The following is a 16,516-nucleotide window of genomic DNA, read 5'->3' on the forward strand; positions in this document are numbered from 1 at the left end:
CTGCTACCTCACAGATTTCCACAGAGAAAGGCTTGTTTTCTTATTAAAAGTGATATCAAGATTGAAGGAGGGAAACCCCAATGCTGCTAGGCCAAAGAGGAGTAATCCTTTCAGAGAACCCTCACAGGGGAGAGTCATTGTTAAATGTAATTTAAAGGAAGAGAAGCAGATTTCTTCTGAACCTTAAAATTCCCACTGCAAATTTCTATCTCTAACAGCTTGTTAAACAGAAATATCCTTCTATATTACTACACCCATGCTGCTACAAAATGCCTCCCTCTCCTGAAGTGCTTCAGAGTGGTTTATAGAGGAGAGCAGAGGTTTCCTTTATGATCACTGTAGCTGATGTGGGAGTGCTCTCTGTTACAGGTCATGGCTATTGGGCGCACTTTTGAAGAGAGCTTCCAAAAAGCCCTGAGAATGTGCCACCCCTCTGTAGATGGCTTCACTTCACATCTGCCCATGAATAAATCCTGGCCAGCCATCGTAGATCTTCAGAAGGAACTTTCTGAGCCATCCAGCACTCGGATATATGCAATAGCCAAGGTAACAACAGACAGAAAGCTCTTGGTCTATGTCCCTTGAACTATAGCTACCAGGCTGGGTCATCTTGTTTGCTGAATATTGGGTAATATTCAGCTCTGATTTGCACCAGTTTAAGTTGTCCAGTTTTGCTGGTCACCATTAATTTATAGGAAGGGAGGAAGGAAAAAATGAAGATCCTTATGAGAAATGAAACAAAGGATGATAAAGAATAGCGAGCTGCAGTCTGTGAGAGCACTGTCATTTTGCAATTGTTGCATTGGTGTGGGCTTGAAGCTAAAAAAAAAAAAAAGTTTAGAACTCTGTTAAATTTAGCATACAGGGAATCCCCTATTCTTTGAAATAGGCTCAGTTTCCCCCACCATTAACACCTCTCCTGTCCCACCAGGCAAATCACTTCATCTTTCAAGGTGTCTGGGTAATGAGAGGGTGGTGGTAGTGTTATTGTAAGGGGAGCTAGGGTGTGAAATTATTTCTTCCTTCTGGTCCATGGTATTTGTGTATATCACATGGTAGCTGAAGGGTGGGTTACTTTACAAGATACATGCATTTTTACACTTTGGTTTTGCTGCAGTTAACTTGTCCCTCTGTCCATACTCTCAATGAAGAGGAGGGGGAAGCTGTCTGTTTTAGCTCGTACTTAACTTGCTGAGCTTTTTCTAAGATTGTAAATCTTTCAGGCAGGGAATGGACAGTTACTATTTTCTTGTTCCTGACTGTGTGTGGTGGAGTCTTTAAGCCCTTTGCGCTCATTTGTAGATATATCTCATTACATCCTCCACACAAGTGTGAGGACCTGAGGCTGTGCTGTATTTGTAAAAAGGTTTTCATGTAGCTGCTCCTCTTATAAATGGCCTAAATGAAAAGCACAGGATGCTCTATAAATGTGTGGCTTGTCCAGGTGTTGACTCTTGCTATTCAAGCAGTGGAAATGTGTGTATTTGTAAGTGTAGAACATCCTTCAGCAGCTGTGCTTGGTCTTTATAAGAGCTTTTCCTTGTAACTGAGAGAAAAATCTTGCTTCTTGTCTGTTTGACTGGCTCAGAGAGCTTTTTTGAAAGGTTAATCTTAGCTCCATGTTAACACACGGGATCTGGGGAGATGAAGGTGCGTTTGGGTCCCACTAAGCACTCTGGGTGTTCCCAGCTGGTGGCATTTTCACTAGGAGTTGTCAAAAAAAACAAGATCAAAATCTTAATCCCTCCCTATACAGAGCAGCCTCTGCCTGACACAGTGCACTAATTCATCTCTGTTAATAACTGAGGCAAGCAATATCAGTAAGAGATACTTCTGGCAGCTGGGGCTGCCTGTCTGGAAATCCCTTTCCCGCATGCTGGCATTTAAAAGCCAACAGTTAGTTCCCATTAGCCATTAGCTTTGCTTGGAACAGGATGGAGCTGCTTTGTATGTCTTCTTCTCCCCCCTTCCAAACCCTGCTAGTCAGCTCTCCAAGGCTTTTTACTTTTTCTCTTTTCTTTGTCATCTGTATGATAAAAAGAGTAACTGCTCGAGTGAAAGGGAGGGGAGTTCAGCTGCCCTTCAGAGTTACTGCTGTTGTAATGGGACTCCCTGTTGTAATGTGAAAGAAAGCACAAGGAGAGAGAATGAAATAGATGAGACCTGTCCCTTGGTCAGAGTGACTGAGTACTGCAAAGGTGGAGCTGCCTAATGAGCAGGGCTGCTTAGGTTGCATCAGATCTTTTCTGGGTGCTCTCAAGGTTGTGTACAAGTGCTCTCAGTAAACTCTTGCTGTGGATTTGATCAATGCTCTGTTTCCTACCAGAGCCCAGGTCTCCAATTTTCCACACTACAGATGTGTTTGCATTTGTACTCCTGTCCAGCAGCAGCTAAATGCTTCCTTTGGTGAGGAGCAGGGGCAAGACTGAAGGAACCAGGGTGCCAGCCCTAGAGACAGCACAGGCACCTGAGCTGCCCTCTTTTGCTTGGTCTGGAAACAAAGCCTGCTCTCTGGCTCTTGTTGTGAAGGCAGCCTTATAAACCCCTTGGCTTCCCAGCATGGGGCAGGCATCTACTGGATGGGGTGCACTTGGAGGGGGGTAGGGCTCTAGATTCATGCTCTCCTGCTGCAGCTCCCTTCCCTCCTTCCAATAGTGTGTTAAAGCTGAACTCCTTTGTGTAGATTTAAATTGAATAGGGCCATGGGAGGATAGTCTAGGGCCCCTGATCAATTCCTGCAGGGCTTTTCTGCCTGGAAAACTCATTTGCCCCTGTAGTGTGGTGGTTTGGGGGCAAGACCTGTCTGCAAACTCATTCTTCTTTTCCAGCCTTCAGATTTCTGCCACAGAGAGGAAGATGGTTTGTTTTCTCTGCCTCTCCTTTGATTAAGGAGGGGAAGTAATTTGTGTTTTTTCAGTTTCCTTAGAAGATCCCTAGAGCTTTTATATAAAGGGTCCTAAGCTGATTAAGTGTATGTGGTCATACTACCTGTGTGTGTACATGTGGCCTGGGGACCACTGGCTGAAGGTTGGTGATCCTCAAGATAAGCAACTCTGTACTTGTTCTGTGAAATCAGATGGGCAGAAGATGGATTTGCTCATGTCCCACTCATGTGGCAGTGTGACCTCACCTTCCAGGCACTAAGGAATCAGAATGGGAGGAACTTTTTACCCATTGCCTCACACCCAGTATTGTACCCAGAAATGTGTGAGAAGCCCAGCCTTGTCACTGCCAGTGCTCAGGGACCACTGTGATAGCCCTGGGCTTCTCTTTGCAGGGGTTTGGAAGAGCAGTGGCTGGTGGGTGCCAAGGTTTGCTGTGTGAGTTACTGCTTACTCTAAAGGAGACAAAATGTGCATTTGGGGGTTGCTGCTTGTGAGCATGCAGGATATTCAAGTCCAGCAGCTTATTACCTCTTAGGGCAAGAGAATAATTGTGAGAGATAAACACAGGCAAACTGCCTGGAAATCCTTCAGAAAAAGTGGAAAGTGCTGTCAGTGCCCAATGAGAGCTGTCACCCAACCTTTCTCCATGCAGGTGCTACTTTCTTGGAGCACAGCACTGATCTGACCTGCTGTCATGCCTTAGCAGTTTGGGTAGACTACAAACCTAGGACAGAATTCCTCTGTATTCCCCCCCCCCTCCCACACACACAAAGGGATTATAAAAGAGGAATAAAGACTGGTTTTAAGTTGTATACAGATTTTACTAACAAAAGGGAAAGGTAATAACATAAAGGGTAAAGTAACAAAATAATACACACACACATATATATATATATACACAACCCGATAGCACGTGGCAAGCCGGTGGTAATGAACAACTGCACAGGCAGCACAAAGAAGGAGCAGAAAGAGGGAGGAGCTGCTGGGTTTCTGACCTTTTATAGAGTATGGCAGGAAATGGGAGGGAATTGATCCCTCCCTGTGCATTCTGCCTCTCTCAGAGTCTGAAAAGCCCTCCTTCTTTAGTTCCTCCTGTTCAAATGGTGACACCTGTGCATTTCAGTTGCCATAAAGTCTCCACATCACAGCACTGAAGCTCCCACTGATGGTACAACCTTGTTTTCACAGCTTGGTGACTTGGGAGAATAACTGGGGTACAGGGGGCCAAACTTGTTTCTGGATTAATGCTGGAGTTATCTTCAGGGGCATTGCTCTGGATTTGTTCCATGGATGCTGCCCTGAAAGAAAACAATTAAACATGGTAGCAAGTTAATGAGCCTGATTGCTTAAGCTCAGCCAAGACACTGATCTGATATTATCATTATGGTTGATCATACTTTTTTTATCAAGAGACTTGTAACTGCACACCACTGGTGAGACCTAAGAAGTATCAGTGAAAGAAGATAAAGCTGCAATGGCTCTCTAGCATATTCATCCAAAATATCTTTTTTTCATATTGCAGTATCCTGTAAAATGTTGCTTGAATAATAACTCTGCGGGGTTCCTTTTTACACCACGGTTGCTAATAGTTTGATCAAAACAAAATAATGATAATAATAAGTAAATAGCTCCAGCAAAATAATCCAGAAATTGAATGATCTTGACATTAACTTGAGATAGAGAGAAGAATGAATTATGCTGCAGCTGCAATGTGTGACCCAGGACTGCACTTTAACTTGCTTCAGGAATACTTCAAGGCTGTATGTTTGATTCAGCCTTGTGTTCCAAAGTAAAATGTTCCTCTCCAGCTTAGAAGCTGGACCTTGCTTTTTAACATTTGCAGCTAGGAAGCTAGCAGTGGGAAGCTAGGAATTTAGGCAGCTTGAGTGGTAAGGGGTGCAGATGGGAGGAGTCAGCACTCAGGCTGAGTGTGCCTTGCTGTAGATAGTGAAGGCCACCAAGGGGCCACCAAGCCCTGTTGCCATCAGTTGAAGTTTGGCTGCTGGCTTTGTGAAAAAGCAAATTCTCTCTCTCTTGCTCAAACTGAATCCAGCTTTTGGTACCAAGGCATGTGCAGAAAAGTGGCTGGTGCTTCCCCACACTGCCTGAGGGGCACATTTTCTGTTGTTGTGGATCACATTTTCTGTTGTTGTGTATCACAGTGTCCTGGGGTAGATGAATCTTTGATTTATCCAGCTTAGGCTGCAGTACTTTTTGTGTCTCTATGCTATGTAGTTGCTGCTACCTCGTTGCAGACTAACTCTGTATTTGTGAAGAATGTTTTAAAGGGGCTATTTGGTGCTGTCCTGTTTTTGGCAGGCCTTGGAGAACAAAGTGCCTGTGGATGTCATTCACAAATTCACAGCCATTGACAAATGGTTCCTGTATAAGATGTGCAACATTGTGAACATGGGGAGGATCCTGAAGGAACACAACAGGTAGGAAAAAACAACGGCTTTGTCCTAGGATATAACTGTTCTTCTGAGGATCCTTCTACTGGGAAAACTTTGGTAAGCCTGAGCACAGATGCAGTAATAGAATCACAGAATTGTTTGGATTGGAAAGGACCACAAAGATCATTTAGTTCCAAGACCCCTGGCATGGGCAGGGACCCCTCTCACTAGATCAGGCTGCTCCAGCCCTATCCAGCCTGCAGTTGAACACTTCCAGGGATGGAGAATCCACAACTTCTCTGGATAACCTGTGCCAATGTCTCACCACCCACACACTAAATAATTTCTTCCTAATGTCTAACCTAAGTCTCCCCTCTTCCACTCTCCCCAGTACCTTCTCTTCTCCAGGCTGAACAACCCAAACTCTCTCAGCCTGGCACCATAGCAGAGGTGCTCCAGTCCCCTGATTATCTTTGTGGCCCTGCTCGGGATTCACTGCAACAGCTCTGGGTGCTCCTTATGTTGGGGGCCCCAGAACTGGACACAGTACTCAAGGTTTGGTTTCATGACACCGGAGTCAGTCAATGCTGGGGAGTTTATTAGAGTAAGCAGTGTTGTCTTAAACCACAGTTCACCGCCTTGTCTGGACAGAAGAAAATCCTGAAAACATTCTTTTTTTGCTAAAATACCTTCTTTGAATGCTGTTGTCAGGGTCTGTGGAAGTCCTGGTTTATTTTGGAAAATCCTCACTGTATCTCTGAGGCTAAGGCTGGGAATGTGGAGGGCCTGCAATGAATAACAGCAGGCTGTGCTCGTGTACCTGGGACAGACAGACTCAGCCTTTAAGCATAGGGCTTGTCCTGGTTTCCTACACCTGAGGGTTAGATGCACTGCATTTTTTTTCTGGCCTTGGCAATTGATTTTCTAACCTTTTCTGCCTTGCTGTGATTAAGCAGTATGTGTTGCTTTTGTACAGCACTTTCAAACACCCATAATACCAGATATATGTAAATATAAATCTTCTTTTTTTAAGAAAAATGACCATATCAAACTAAGCAGTAAATGAAAGCGCTGGGCTGCATTTCAGTTCCAGTTTCTTGCTGAGTTAAGCTTTCCCTTCGTTGTTTACGAGCTTGGGAGAACCTCCTGGCTGAGTTGACCGAATGTTGAGCATCTTTTGGGCTTCGGATACCCGGTGTGTTAGCCATGTTTCACCACATGATGGCACTGGGAGCGCACCATAGCCAGGACACCACTGCGGAACTGGTTCCGTTCCTCTGCTGTGATTTCTGCTGCTCTGACCAGCTGCACGGCTTTAATTGAGCAGCTCTTTCTCTCTCTTGTCCCCCGGAAGCTGAATCTGGAGCTAAACAAAAATAAATGCGGAGGGAGGTGTCGAAGAGAAGCAGCAGCTTGATTATCTGCAGAAATCTATTGTTTGGCTTCACTGTTTTTTGCCCTCTAACATCTGTGGCGTGTTGCATGTGTCTTGAGGGCCTTAAATACATATGTGCAGCTCCTGAGGAAGGAAAGCAATACATCCAGAATCAGTCTGATTTTCTGGCTGTTGGGGTGGCAAACTCTAGAATGATACACTTGGGACCCCAGAAGGTTGGTATAAATCTACTGTGACTCCACAGAGGCTGATGGTGCTGAGCTGTCCTCTATTGCTCAGGCCACTTTCCCTTTCTATGCAGTGGGTGGCAGGTGATAATGCTCCTAGTAATGTGAGCAGTACCTGGTACCATCCCACAAAGTTTTTCATCCTTCTAGTGACATGCCAGCAGGCTCACTGTGTGACCTGATGCAGAGACCCCTTTGGCAGTATCCCACCTTGCATTTGTATTGTCCACAGCCAAGGCTGTGTCCCTTGCAAATGGAGTCATGCAATTCAACTCATGTTGCTGGTGGCATAAATTAACTTAGTCTCATTTACTTCTCAGTGCAGATTTCCACACCTCCCCTCACTCAGGCTTTTCCCAGGAAACTCCCTTACCTCCCAGCCTGCACTGGAGGGAGGGGACAGACTGTCCGGCTGCAGTGTGTTTGAGGCACATTGAAAGAAAGACAAACAGCCAGGGAAAAATACTTCTGACCTGAACCAAGTGTCTGGTCTTGTGAGCCACATCAGGAAACACATCTCTGCAACAGCTGAAGGAAAGCTAATTGAGTGATGCAAATGAGACTTGGCACACATGTGCTTTTCCTGCAGCCAGCTGTTTCCAGTCCCCAGCATGCCTGGCATGAGTTTTACCTGTTCTACAGGATTATTTCCAATGGAAAAGGATGAGCTGTGACACCCTCATTGCTTTAAATCTTTCTCTTGTTGAAATACAGCTACCAGAAGTTGTCCTGTTCCCAGGTGCTATTTCTTGTTACAAGCTCACTCTCTGCTTGGTTGGATCCATCCCTTCCTTTTCTGTCTCTGGATTGGTTTTGGGGTTCTTTGCAGTGAGGTTTTGGATGCAGTTTGGAGTAATGTCGCTGCCAAGAGTCTTGATTTGGGCCCTGCAGAGCTGTTGTAGAGCCTGGTGACAAGGAACTGGTCTCTGCCAAGAGGAAATTCAGAGGCAGAGCAAGTGGGTATGGCAGACAGATGGGGAAGGGGATTCAGAGCCAGGTGGAGGCCTTTGTGAGGAGTTCAGCAAGCAGCATTCACACGCTCCCTGCTGCTTTGCATCCTTGCCACGTGCAGTGATTCAAAGGTGAGCAGAAGGCCTCACCAGTTTATGCAGCATTGTACAGGATAATGCTATGGAGGTACAAAACCTTTCTGAGCTCTGAATGCTTGGCTGTTCTGTGTACACACCACAAATGTGGTGTACAGGCATGGTCAGCCATTTGCATACAGTAGAGACTGGGAAGGGCACCTTCTGCCCCATTTACATTTGTTCCACCAAACTTCTTTCCAAAGAAGATTGAACCTGGTACTGGTGAGACAGTATAGCTTTTGTCATGCTGCAGCAGTGTTTCCATTTGATTCTGCCTCTGGGCCCTCTCATATGGAGAAAAAGTTGTTTCAGGTTATGCGATTTGGCTGAAGGAAAGAAAATGGCCTGAGTTGAATTGGGAAAAGAAAGCCATTTTGAGAGTACTTTCCAGAATATCCAGTAATACCACTTGCATGTCAAATATTGCCTCTGCTGTTTCTCCTGTGACCTATGTATTTTTCATCTTACATGTAAACTTATCTTGTGGGTTTTTTTCCTTGTTTTTTAACTGATTACCTTCATCCTTTCAGTAATTTCTTTGTAACTATAACCTTCCCTACCATGCACACACAGACAAAACCACATGTCCATCTACAAATGGAAAGAACAAGCACCATCCCATGCTGTCAGTCCAGGAATAGGTGATGGTGTCTGGAGCAGTGGTAGTGCAATATGATATGCTGTGGTCAGGAAATTCTTTCCTTAGATTTGGTCTCACCTGTCCTGTGGGAGAAAATGGAGGAGAAGGGCTCTGGAGTGACCCCAGTGGCTGTGGATCACAATGACAGCTCACAAAGGAGTTGAAAATTTGAACAGACCGTGTCTAGCTGTCTGAGACAGTGAGGTCTAAGATATGACTTTCAGGTCAGGATTATGGACCCAGACCAGAGCAAGTGATTTGCAGTAGGGTCCAGTAACACTGGCAGCTGATTTGCAGTAGGGTCCAGTAACACTGGCAGCATCATCTCCAAGAGCACAGCTGAAGCCCAGATTTGGAAGTACCAGTGTATTGAGCATGTTCAGCTCAAGACACTGGTGGCCTAGGTGCAAAGGAAAAGCTCCTTTGGAACTTCCATCTGTACTTTGAAAGTCAGCAGTGATTTGTGTTTGGCTATTTTTATTTGTTCCTGATTGTGTGATCCCTGAGTGTGATTGTGTGAGAACTGTGGCTGTGTGCAAGAAGAATGTACAACAAATACCATTAATTATAGGTAAAGAGGTAGGCAGCTTTTACACCCAAGTGATGGTGGGGATGAAAACCGTGTTCAGAATCAGAAGGACATCTCCATAGCAACTGGACCTGTAACTGTGTTTATTGTTACTTGGGAGCTTATGGGAATGGGGGAAAAGGTGGGATAATGGGGTCAAGCTCACTGCTCAGGAAGATCTGAGTAAGACCCAGGGGAGATTGAGCCATCTTGCAACAGGCAGAAGTGTGAGTGTATTGCCCAAAGAGGAATTTTTCAAGATTGATAAAAGACTATAAAGTAGCATCCAAGCGAGAAATGAGGAGTGTGATAATCCCCCATTTCACAGTTGAGGAGCAAAGCTTGGAGATGGTAAGCTTGCCCAAAGTCTCAAAGGCAGTCTGGCAGAGCAGTGAACTAAACTCAGCCTTCTGAAGTTTGATGGCACCTATCATGTTTTAATAACTTCTTACTTCAGAGCTTTGCTGTGGAGGAGAATGTGTCCTTGCTCTGTGGGCACTGAGTGAAAACATCTCCTGGCCTGAGACTTTATTGAAAGGGGTGAATGCAGTCCTGAGTGTTGCTCTTACCAGTCCTAAAGAGACATGGGTTAATAGAGGGGTAAGCAGAAAAAAAAAAGTGAGGGTGCAGACTGACTTCAGCTGAGCATTTGTAGCCAGGTGAATCTACCCAGTGACCCATGGAAGAAGTTGTTTATTGTGAATTCCTTTTTGAAGCTCATGTCCTTGGGTCTGTGAAAGGTGTGCTTTGAAAGCTGCTTGCTGGAAGCATGACTTGATTTTAAAACATGACTGTGGTGGAGTACTCACAGAAATACAGGTGCTGGAATTAAACCTGGCTCCAGTAGGTGACCCGGGAGAGAATGCAGGGAGGAAGGGTCAGACAGGCCATCAATAACCTGTACTCTTCCACGGTGGTTGTTGCAACACCTTGCTTGTCTCACAAGCTGTGTTTCTGCTGACTTGTGTGATTTGGGGACAGGTCAGAGAGCAGGAATCAGATCTGGTATAGTGTAAAACAGAGCAGGTCCAGTGATGCTAAATAAGGCTGCACTGATTTATATTGTTTGAGGAGCTATCAGGGACATATTTGTAGTACTCACTTTTAACTAACTGGGGAGATTACTTTTGGCTTCTCTGTGAACTCTGGGGCAGGGAAGACTCAGGAACACATTAGGAACTCTGTATATGAGGAGAATATAATATAAGCAGCTGTTCAGCACTATTGTCTGTGCTTTGTGTGGATCCGACATAAGATACTTTTCTATTATTTGTCTTATAGAGCCATTGGTAATAATTTCACAGCTGTATTTTCTTTCAAAGCATCTGTGCTGTTGTAAAAACTCAATATGCATTTTTGCCTTGCTGTTGATGATATACAGACATTGTCCTTTAAAAGCCATTGGGGAATCTCTGTAACCAGTATGCACATTACCAGCAGCAGAGGGGATTTTACCATGGCATCCTAGCAAAGACCTCTGAGCTCTCTTATACAAGTAATTAAAAATAGACTTTGAAGAAGCATTTATGGCCCTTTCCTGGCTGTGCTTTGGTGTGAACTGCTTCAGTGCATCAGTTAATCCTAGATGTGAGTCATCTAGGTCTTAGGGAGCGATGCGAGGTTCCTGTTCCTTGAATCAAGATGTCCACAGTGAGATTTATTAGCCCTGGGATCTGAATGTTAAAGATGCAGAGCACTGGAGTGATAGTTCTTCAGTGAGTGAGATTTGTTGGTTTACAGCTTCTGCTTCCCTAAACGTTCTTTTGACAGCTTTTTGTCAGTCATCTCATGAGTTTCTCAGGAGGGGAAAAATGGTAACAATCTGTCTCCTTGAGATGAGAAGCAGGGAGAGCATTTATACACCAATCTCATTATTTTAATTGTAGCATGTTCAAAATCCTGTAAAACGTCAGGAGCAATCAGGGAAGTCACTAGGAGCCTCGAAGCAGAGCAGGACAATGTGGAAAAGAGAAAGAATATGTTGTTGTACATAGGGCAGCCTGAAATCAAGTAGGGTTTTGAAGCCATTTCCCAGGTCTATGACTACTGGGAAATGAAGAGCTCTCTCAGGGCTAGGCATTAGGGCATTTTGGCTCCAGCACTTCTTGCTTTCAGTCCACTTTGCTTGCCTTAGCTAAACTGTAGTCTGGGATTAAATCCACCCCCTCCAGATTTAGAGGGAGCTGATTTCAAGGCTGGTGGGCTTAGCTGGCATATTTATCTTTGCAGCTCCTCTGTGTGTATTCAACCACAGGAACAGCTGTTGTGACAAACCAAAGGTGATCTGCAGGGGTGAGGCTGTGACATTACAGGACAAATGTTATCTGATGCACTGTGTCCCAGCTGCTCTCAGCTCAGGCTTTGGCCCTCTGTTCACAAAATATTCCTGAACCTTTTGATTGAGACCCATTAACATGCGAGTAAGTCCTATGTGAATGGGCATAAACTCCACCACATACCTAACATGAAGCAGGGACTGATTTGGGAGACAAGAAAGAGTGCTTTGTCCCATATCAAGCTGGGGCTTTCTGCCTGCACGTTTATTTAGCATTTCTCCTAAACTGATGGATCAGATGAAAGCCAGTCAAATGGAAGAGAGGACTGTACTGAAGTGAGCAGGCTCTTCTCATAATTGCAATGCTGCCAGCATTCCTCCAGTCATTTAATAGATTTCCCCAGGTCCTCTCTGCCAGGTGAAAATTTCCTCATTAAGGGGAATTTATTCCATTTCCATTTAGCGTTTATTATTGAAGAAGTGAATCTATGGAGCTTCAAAGATGACAGGCTATAATTTTAAGCAAAAAGCAACAAATCAACAATGAAAGCTGAAACAGAGGCATAAGCAAGGTTTGGGAAAGGCTTGTATTGTTTATAAACTAAAAAATGTGCAGGGAACTTTTGCTTTCTGAGGAAGTGACCAGCCACTAAATTATGGCAGTCTTCAAAAGTCTAATCATCTTGTTTTGAAGCTCTAAAATTTCTGCCTGTCATTTTGCAAAGGTGAATGTTAGGAAAAAGGAGCATTTATAGAAGTCTGTAATTGTGGTCACTCAATGCTGCCCTTGTTTCAGGATTGATTATAAACCAGTGAGGGAGTTTAATCTTTGGAAGACTTTTTGCTCTGTGTTTGATGCTCCAAGGGAAAGTGTGAGGCAGTGATGTAGGGACTGGGTAATGTGTTTGGGAATAGCCAGAAGTGAGATTTCTTTTCTGTGTTTATAGTTGGATTTCTGGTGAGCTCTTGGAAGTGTTATTTGCACTCAAGTGTTCAAAGAGGCCAGCCTGCTTCTGCATTTACTGGCTCTAGGGTCTCCAGCAAGTCTGAAGGTCTGTCTTTGAGTAAAGGCAGTGGGAATTCTGGATCTTAAATATCACCACCCTGCATCACCCTTAAATATCATCACCTCTGCACCCCTTAGTTTCGCTCTCTGTAAAATAAGCACCACTCTACCACACTGTTTGCATGTTTCTTTGTATTCTTTTCATGAAAGCTGAGATATAAATTCTGAAACTCACCCTGATTAGTAAATGGAAATTACCCATGTATGAAGGTGCATGTCTAGTAGGTGCAGGCAGGCAGCCTGATTTCCATAGCAGTGCTGAGAATTTGCAGCTCTCCGATGCAGTTTCTGTTACACAGTGGAATGATTCTGCTGGCTTACTCTGCATTCCCCTTCTTCTGGTTGTGTCTCCACATCCCTGGGACCTGCCTTAGAGGCTTTTGTCAATTCCTTATCTCATGGCAGATTCTAGTTTCAAGCGTTCAGAAAGCAGCATTGCTGAGTGTTTGGCTCTTGCCCATTTTCTGTGACAATATTCAATGGCAAAACTGCAATATCCCCAGGGCTGCGTTGCCCATTCTAACCTCTCCTGCCTTGTGGTGAGCTGGTGTGTTTCCTCCACATGAAGCTGCCTTCATGGCAATGAGGAATGAGAAAACCCTTCCTGTCTAGGTGCTGCTTGAACAGACATTTCCACTGCATCTTTTTTATAAGCCGCTTTGAAAGCTGCATCTCTTACCTTTTTTTATTACACTTTGGGAGTAGCAGAGGAAAAAATGCTGTTTCATTTCCCCTTTAGGTCCTCTCTGAATCTCTTGCACACTGGTTGTCCTGTACAAAACTGATTACCTTTTTGCATGGATTAGTAAGTGTCTTAACCTAATTTAAGCTGCTTGCCCAAGGCAAATGAATCATGTCACTAAATAATCGTGGCTTCTCCTCTACCCACCCTGCTGGGGGAATGACAATGAGTGATACTGTTATAATGAGATACAAAAAAACCTAAATTGAAACAAGCTGCAAATGAAGGCAATTTTCTTTCTCTGTCAGTAATCAAATGACAGCCATCATCCTGTGTTTTTGAGGCAGAAGGGAAGGAGAGCAATGGAGTAAGCTGCACTGAAAGAGGCTCATTTTCTTGGGGTCATCAGGTCTGCTCACTCATACTTGGGGCATGCTGACTCTAGGAGAGAAATCTAACGTAGCTGTGTTCTTCCTAATAGCTGTGTGATGGCTAGTATTGCTTTTACTAGAGGACTGGCAGATTTTGTTTCCTATGTTTCCTCCTATAAAACACCCACCCATGCTTTCAGTTCTCTCATTCACATTTTATGCAAGTCCTGCCTCTGAGCTGAGATGAGACCAGAAAGTAGAAATGGCTGAGGAGCTGCAGAGTTTTGTGGTGGAGGCATTTAGTGCATGGGAACTAAATCTAAAACCTGGGTAGCTCAGCCTGACTGACACTAGCAAGGAGCAGGATCTGTTGGAGTAAGAAGGGTGATGTGGTGAAAGGTTGTAGAGAAGGTGTAGGTGGTACTCCTGATCTGAGAGCAGACACAGAGCAGGAGACAGAAGTTACAGTGAGTGTTTCCTTGTTGCAAACCCTCACTATCTGGCTGCTCTGATGTTGTAGGCACCTGGAGGACTCAGGTCTTATCTTGCAGGAGAACGAGAATTGGCACTGTGGAGTTTGTAGGGGAAATCCCATCTACCCAGGGATCTGCACCTCAAAATTTCTGGTCCCCAGTTTGCTTTTGGAACAGCTGCTTTATCACTTTAGTGACTCTCACCTGTTGGATGCTGGCCTGACTTCACCAAGGGCAGCAGAGCTGCTCTGTGCCCAAGCCAGAGTGGAAAATCCAATCCAATGACTCTTTCATGCTTCAGCTTCCTGACACATTCCAATAAAGCAGCCTTGCCCCTCTTCTCCCATACAAATAACATAAGTCTATTTATTTAAAAATGCCATCAAGCAAAGGACATAATTCAAAAGCTCTGATTTAGGAAAATTGCTTGTTTGTTAATAATTTCCTTTTTCCTGATTCAGAGCTTGCTTGCTCATAAAATATTGATTTATTGGGCAGGCAAGGATGCTCTTGGCAATGAAGATGAAAAGCAGAAGTGCTGGTAAAAAAACATAAGCTTTTTTAATGTTTTTGCAAAAACTAAGCTTAGAAAAGGTATCTTCTAAACAGAGGCAGAAACTATAAGGCCTATAGTTGGAGTTAAAGCGAAACAAAGACAATGGGGGGGGGGAATGCTGAAGGTGAGAAAATCAAAACAAAATGGGCAAGAAACTGTTGAGCTGCAGAGACAGCCAGGGACAGCAATGCTTTTGAAGTAAACAGTAAAACCTCCTGAAAAGCAAAACCAGGAGAATAAGAACAGATGGAAGTATTGAGAGACCCTGACTGCAAATAAGAGAGCAGAAAAGGTGTCCTTGCTTTACCCTATCTATCTCCCTCTCCCCCTTTTTGTAATGCAAATAGCAGCACAAATACTATGAAAAAAATATATACTTGGGACTGTCAGAAGAAAAAACCTACCTTGTGTGTGAACCTCTGAAGGTCATTTCTACTGTGCATGTCTGAAACCAGATGCTTTTTTTAAAGACTGGCCATTTCTGGAGGTAGGCAGAGCATCCTTAACAACAGAAAGAAGGGCTTGTTTGAGACAAATTGTAGTGTTATGAGGCAAATTGTCCTCCAGCCCAGCAGGGTCAGGGGACAGTTATGCCTCTGAATGGCTCATTCCATAGCTTCAGGAGTTTCATGTCTTTGTGTAGAGTGGGCAGAAGGAATAAGAGGCAGGAGCTGTGAGCACACACATAATTAGTGAGCCAGCCCAGCCTGGTGAGGTCTGTATTTTAAAATTTAGTCTGGGAGCAGGAATGTAAGAGAGACTGAGCTAAAGCTTGGTCATGGAGATGTATGGGTACTGAATCAAAGAAAATGATCATTGCAGATTCTCCATGGAGGCTGTAATGGTTGTCTTGTGCTACTGCAGAAGTATTTTGGAAGCAGAGGGGCCACAAGGGTGACCCCTGTGAGAATCTGCTTGAAGCTCCCCTGATTCTGATTCCAATCCCTGCCCTGCCTCTGCCCAGTGCTGAGCTGACACAGGAAGCTGAATGCACCTCTGTGAGGCTGAATGAAACTGAAAAAAATATTAGCCTATAGAATTTACCCTATGGGTATTTGTGGGAGACATCCAGTGCCAAAAAGATCTTTTATATGTGAGGATTGTATAGCTTAGCTGTTTTTTTCTTCCTTTTCTTGCCTTTATGTGCATGATCTATAGCAATTCTGTGCAGTATGGATGCCACAAGCACTCATATCTCTTCAAAGTATTCCTGTATAGCCTCATGCAGAGGTGTTTTTCTTATTGAATCCCAGTGAAACAGTTCTGGAAGAGACACTGAGGAGAGCCAAACAGATCGGGTTCTCAGACAAACAGATTGGGAAATGCCTGGGGCTGACTGAAGTCCAGTGCCATCAGCTGAGACTGAGGAAGAATATAGTGCCCTGGGTGAAACAGGTACGTGAGAAATATCCCTGCTCATGGAGGAGGCTTTCAGGACCTCAAGGAGCAGGAGACCTCCATGGCCTTAGAAGCAGTGGAGGTAAACAAAGTGGAACCCCTAGCTCTGTTAACATCTGTGGGAGTTTTCACATTGACTTTAGAGGAGAAAAATTTCACCCACAGGGCTGTTACTTCTTGCACATCAATCTAAAGTCATGAACCTCTCCAAAGAGAGACTCCGAATATTCTTGTTCATCTTCTGTGTGGCTGAGGGGGAAGGCTTAGAATTCTTCATGTGTGACCATGAAGAATGTAATGTATCTTTTCTCTTGGTGCTAACTTTTTACAGGATAATACTTTATTTGAAGTGTGCTATTGTTATGGGTTCATTTGTTATTCACTGTGATAGCAGGAGTGTAATGAGCTCATCTAGCATTCATAGCAGTGTCAGGAGTGCTTTGCTAGGTGTTCTGCTGCTGCATTTAAGGTATGCTGGTATTAAACTCCCAGCAGCTG

General features: G+C 44.3%; 1 protein-coding gene across 1 annotated transcript in view; it reads left to right on the plus strand.

Moving 5' to 3' along the window:
* The window catches only part of CPS1 (carbamoyl-phosphate synthase 1), a 91,132-nt gene that overhangs the window by 37,916 nt on the left and 36,700 nt on the right, over positions 1–16,516 (plus strand). The window contains exons 20-22 of the mRNA XM_071746886.1: positions 370–546; positions 5,205–5,323; positions 15,874–16,015. Coding sequence (XP_071602987.1) covers positions 370–546; positions 5,205–5,323; positions 15,874–16,015 — 438 coding nt within the window. The remainder of the gene's footprint in view (positions 1–369; positions 547–5,204; positions 5,324–15,873; positions 16,016–16,516) is intronic.

The sequence above is a fragment of the Heliangelus exortis genome, chromosome 6 (assembly GCF_036169615.1).
Source record: "Heliangelus exortis chromosome 6, bHelExo1.hap1, whole genome shotgun sequence".
Lineage (NCBI taxonomy): Eukaryota > Metazoa > Chordata > Aves > Apodiformes > Trochilidae > Heliangelus > Heliangelus exortis.